The sequence below is a fragment of the Ipomoea triloba genome, chromosome 1 (assembly GCF_003576645.1).
Source record: "Ipomoea triloba cultivar NCNSP0323 chromosome 1, ASM357664v1".
In the NCBI taxonomy this organism is placed as follows: Eukaryota; Viridiplantae; Streptophyta; class Magnoliopsida; order Solanales; family Convolvulaceae; genus Ipomoea; species Ipomoea triloba.
In genome coordinates this window covers 32,301,443-32,307,358 of record NC_044916.1, presented here as the reverse complement: position 1 = coordinate 32,307,358, position 5,916 = coordinate 32,301,443, and the positions used below count along the sequence as shown (strand labels likewise).

Here is a 5,916-nt window from a genome sequence, read left to right as displayed (position 1 = left end):
AGAATGCTAGAAGAAGTAAAGAAAAAAGAGAAGAAAAAAAATCCATGTCAACATCCAAGAAATTCAGAGAACCAATTAAAATAAGGGAAATTATTATTGTTCATGGCTCCCAGCAAAGCTATGACGTCACATGGTCTTAGCCTCCAAGAAATTCAGAGAACCAATTAAAATAAAGGAAATTATTATTGTTCCAGGCTTCCAGCAACGCCATGACGTCACACGTTCTTAGCCTCCAAAAAATTCAGAGAACAAAGGAAATCATGATGTGGACTTCAAGTTGAATTTCCAAAAATTCAGATCTTACTCTCAAATTTTGTTTCTTATGAAATATATGATAAAAATAACTTATCATTATCTATTATGTTACTCTTAAATTTTTGATGTAGATATTTTTCTCATAAAACACATGATAAAAATAACTTATCATTATTTGTTATTTTAAGAATAAAAATGAAGAAATAGAATTTGAGAATATAAGTACTAAATCTCTAAAATAAAATAGTAGGCCTGCAGGTATGGTATGATACGATATGATTTGATTGGCTGTTATTGAACTACTCCGTCGTACTTTTCTTCTTTGTGTTCTTCTGGTAATGAATATATAAATATATTTGCATCGCTCCAATAATTTTGATAACATACACTCATACAGTACTCTTCTCCGATCGAATTTCAATGGAAGAAGCTATAGAGCTGGTTTTCATTCCCGCCCCAGGAATGGGGCACCTTGTTTCCGCTGTTGAAGCCGCGAAACTCCTTCTACAAACACGCCCTCATAGCCTCTCCATTACAGTCTTCATCATGAAGTTGCCGTTCGATTCCAAGGTTAATTCTTACATCGAATCTCTACTTGCCGATGACGAGATCTCCAGGTTGAAGCTCGTACCACTGGAGGTGGATCCTCCCGATGAGCGTTTGAAGGAGAACCCCGACAAGACTGTTTTTTTCCGTTTATTCGTTGAATCTCATAAGCCTAAAGTTAGGGATTGCGTTATTGAGATGAGGGATTCGAGGGGTAGTTGTGGTGCGAGGATTGCGGGGTTTGTTGTGGATATGTTCTGTACTGCTATGATGGATGTGGCTGATGAGTTGGGGCTCCCCACCTATGTGTTCTACACTTCCGGTGCGGCTATGCTTGGCCTTCACCTCCATCTCCAAAGCCTCAGAGACGACCATGGTGTAGATGTCACGGAGATTAAGGATTCCGACCCAGATCTCAACATCTCCACTTACTCCAAGCCGTTTCCGGCGAAGTTATTGCCGGCGGTTGCGTTGCTTAAGACCGGAGGGTCCACCATGTTCTTGGACATTCCCGTACGACTCCGACGGGCAAAAGGCATCCTTGTCAACACCTTCCTCGAGCTAGAGACACACGCGCTTGAATCTTTGTCTAGAGATGAGAAGGTCCCACCTGTGTACCCGGTGGGACCCATACTGAACATAAAAAGTGATAAGAAGGGAGGAGAATCTGAGGACAAAATCATGAAATGGTTGGATGACCAGCCAGATTCATCGGTCGTGTTTCTTTGTTTTGGAAGCGGCGGAAGTTTTTCGGAACCTCAAGTGAAGGAGATTGCTTACGGGCTTGAGCGTAGCGGTCATAGGTTCTTGTGGTCCTTGAGGAAGCCCCCGTCAGAAAGCTCACCATTTCCTACCGACTACAACAATCTTGAAGAGGTCTTGCCAGAAGGATTTTTAGAAAGAACTAAAAACATGGGAAAAGTTATAGGATGGGCCCCGCAAGCTACCGTGCTAGCTCATCCTGCTGTAGGAGGTTTTCTCTCACATTGCGGATGGAATTCAACTCTAGAAAGTGTTTGGTTCGGGGTACCCATGGCAGCTTGGCCAATATATGCGGAGCAACAAGCAAATGCATTCCAATTGGTAACGGACATAGGAGTGGGAGTTGAGGTTAGGATGGATTACAAAAGAGATATGATAGTGGGATATGCAGGAGTTTCAGAAGATGTGACGGCCAAGGAAATCGAAACTGGAATCACAAGTCTTATGGACCATCCTGCTACCAATCCGGTTTGGATAAAAGCTAAAGAATTAAAAGAAATAAGTAAAAAGACACTACTAGAAGGTGGTTCATCCTTTAATTTTCTTGAAAGCTTCTTTGAATGTGTCATAAACAACCTCAGGTAGATGCATTAGATTTGACAATTTTTGTTTTCTGCACGTTAAACAATTTACATCACCACTAGTCTACTGTGAGGATGAAACATTGTACTTTTGACTAGGTTTGCATAATGAGATATGGTATCTCATTCTTCACTTGGTACTTGGTTGTGTTTGGAAAGTAGAAAAATAATTTCTAAAAAATGTATTCTGAAAAATGAGTCATTTTTCGGAAAAATAGATGTATTTTTAGTGTTTGAATGTATTTTGAAAATATGCCTTTGTGTGTTTTGGTCATTTTCTGAAAAATGAGTGAAATTGTATAATTATATATTTTTATTATTTTATTTAAAATATTTATAATAATATAAAAATAATATTCTTAAGGAAAATAAAAAAAATAAACCCCCTGTTTGGTTTCCCGCTGAAAACCAGAGCAGGACTTTGGTTTCCCGCTGAAAACCAGAGCAGGACTTTGGTTTTCGGCGGAAATCAGAGCAGGGCTTTAGTTTTCGGCGAAAACCAAAGACGGTGATGGTCCAGTAGCCAAAAATGACTTTCGAATTTTTTGGGCGGAAGTCATTTTCCATCATTTTAGTTTGATTCCCCCAGTCAACGAAAATTATTTTCCGTTGACTGAATTTTTTCAGATTTCCAAACACAACCTAAATAACAACATTTCCGTTCTTAATATGCTTTCTCTATTCATTTTAATATTCATTAATCAAATAAATTCTACTTTCTTCAATTTTTTTTAACATTTACTAAATAATTTTTTAGTTCGACCTTTTAATTTAGTATATAAAATACTTTTCAAGATGTATTAAGAGTAATAATGCTACATTGCCAAACTTTTAAAAACTTCATCTACTTGCATGATATTTTCAAATTAGACAACTAATTTTCTCTTCTCCCAACTAATAATGGGTTACCTAATTCATGAGGGGGAGATTGGGGACAGGGAGAGATAGCGTTAATAATTAATCCATAAAAATATAATTTTATTCATGTATATTGATTATAAGTTTCTCTTTATCCAAATATATATACTAATTTAAATATGCACACTTTTTGAATGGGGAATACATTATTTTCTAAAGCACTTTCAAACTTTATATATATAGTGTCATTTTGAGTGTATAAAGACATCAAAAATTTAAACCGTGTCGATTCAACACAAATCTTTAATAAAATTCAATCAAAATAATATTTTAAAATTACCCACTCACACACTACACGCCAATTTATGGCAATTTTCTAAGAAAAATATCTAGACCGGCATGTTGAGAGATCAACCCAACAATACTTTTCTCAGTAGTTATACCCTGCACCACGGTGCACATAACAATGTGCACCACGATCCAAAACGACGTCGATTCGATGTTAGTGGACGCGGACGCGAACGACTTCAGGGAATTCATTATCTATAATACACATAATCATTATCTAGAATACACAGAACGTTTGCCTAGAATACACAGAATATTTGCCCAGAATACACAGAATATTTGACAAAAAATACACAGAACTCATCCTCCTAACATTCGAATGCACAAACACATCACAACCTGTGTTAATAACATCAATACACAGAATATTGACGCAAAATACACAGAACTCATCCTCCTAAACATTCGAATGCACAAATACATCACAACATGTGTGACTAACATGAATACACAGAACGGTTGACTAGAATACACAGAATGATTGCCTGGAATACACAGAACAATTACCTAGAATACACAGAATATTAACATAATACACAGACCGACCGAAACGAGAAACGTGATTTCCAAAAAAAAAGACGATTAATTTACAATGCTCAAAATGACATCGTTTACGTACGTGGTGCACAGTATAATTTGCCTACTTTTCCAGGTTTCCAGCAAAATCACGTCATTGGGCCCCAAGAAAATTATGGTAGGAAAAAATTCATTTTAAATGAAATCTCAATCACTTTTTATTTACACTAAAATAATAATAATAATAATAATAATAACAACTTAGCGATCCCAACTAGGCCGAACAAATCCTAATAAACTCACAATACTTTGTCCCTAGATTTATTACGGAGATAAATTGGGAGTCGCACCATCAATCTACCGGTCAGATTCTAATTTTCATGTGCGTATAAGGTATTGAAACCAGACCTTTTATTATCCTTGGACTTTTTTCATACATGCTTCTATTTGTATCCGAACCCCCCCACATTGATCCGAACCGCCCCACATTGCCGCCTCCCACCACTTTTGATTTACGTTTAAAATGAAAATCTCAATCACTTTTTATTTACTTTTCTTTACTTAAAGTTGGTTTTAAAATTCAGAAAATAGCTTTTTAAAATGCCTTTTGAAAGTCATTTTTTGAAAAAAAATAATTAATTAGTGTTTGACTATTAAAGAAAAATAAAATCAACAAAAACAATTCTAATAAAAAAACTCATTTTGACAAAAAGTGTCTTTTAAGATTTTTACACGAAAAATATTTTTATAACGCTTGGCTTTCTCTCTTTTCCTTTTCCGATCCCTTTCTTTGTTTGCTATCAATTGAGTAGGTCGATCTACCACCTACCTAGTTAATAATTAGTATTTAAATTGTACCAAGTTTGCCCAATTAAAATACAATTCGAGTAGGTTGGACCAAACAACCCAAATTTTTAAAAAGTTGAGGTTTTTTATCTTTTTTTTTTCTCAATTTTCTTTAGTCCATTAGGTTGAAGATGAATAATTCCCAAAAAATAAAAATAAAAAATTTAAGCCCTACCCAGTCTATATATAACCCTTTTTTTTAAAAAAAAAATTAAGTTTAATTAATTAATTTATTTTTTCAATTCCTCAGTTCCTTCAAGCTGAATCATGTCAAACAATAAAAATGTGAGTTTGACGGAGCCATAGCCAACATTTTTTTTAATTAAGGGTTTTTTTTTTTCTTTTATCATTTTCTTTAGTTTATTTATATAGGACTGACCAAACATGAAATACATATAGGGCCTAGCCCATATATAGCCCTTTTTAAAAAAATAAGTTTTTGTTTTGTTTTATTTATTTCAATTTCTTTAGTTTATAGTTATTATATTTATCAATTATGTATTTTTATTACCATCAATTACAATTTAAAATTTATTTACATACATATTTTTATTAATAGTTATTGTTAATTTTTATAATTAATTAATTATATAAGTTTTAATTTGTAACTTTAGTCTAATATAAATAAAATCATAATAAAAGTTGTAGCATATGCGAGTTAGTTAATTATGTTAGAAGATGAAATTTTATTGTATTACAATTATTATTATTATTATTATTATAAAAATAATTAATATTTTTTAAGAAATAATTTTTTAATCTTTTTGTTCAATTTTTTAAAAATAAACCAAACAAAAAAAAAGATATTTTTTTATTTGTATCATATAAAGAATAAAATTTTAGAACTTTCAACCAAACACCACCAAATGAAAATATTTATCAAAAAATTAATGATTTTTTAAAGTTTTTTAAATATATTTTTTGAGTTTTAGTTGTAACCTTAATGTTGATGTGATTAGGTGTGAATAATTTAGAAAAGAAAATAAGGTTATATTTTTTATATTCTTTGTTAATTACCTCGATAGAACCAAAGGATGTTTTACCCCATTTTGGTACAAAATAAATAGTATCTATTATATGATTAGTTGAATTGTTTGACTGTTTTTTTTTTGTTTTGTTTTTTTTTTTTTGGAGCACAACCACTATACTATTATTGTGTACTGATAATTTTCTTGTTTTCTCAAAAAAAAAAAAAAAAAAAAAT

The 5,916-nt window shown here is 32.8% G+C and overlaps 1 protein-coding gene across 1 annotated transcript; it reads left to right on the top strand.

The window, feature by feature from the left end:
- The first annotated feature begins 599 nt into the window (after window positions 1–599).
- Window positions 600–2,395, top strand: LOC115999353 (anthocyanidin 3-O-glucosyltransferase 2-like). The gene has a single exon (XM_031239212.1). The coding sequence runs from the start codon at window positions 676–678 to the stop codon at window positions 2,146–2,148; it is 1,473 nt and encodes a 490-aa protein (XP_031095072.1). The 5' UTR covers window positions 600–675; the 3' UTR covers window positions 2,149–2,395.
- Window positions 2,396–5,916: the final 3,521 nt, after the last annotated feature.

Bases quoted from the DNA above. Each gene is read 5' to 3' on its own strand.
- LOC115999353 (XM_031239212.1), top strand. From the start codon at position 676: ATGGAAGAAGCTATAGAGCTGGTTTTCATTCCCGCCCCAGGAATGGGG.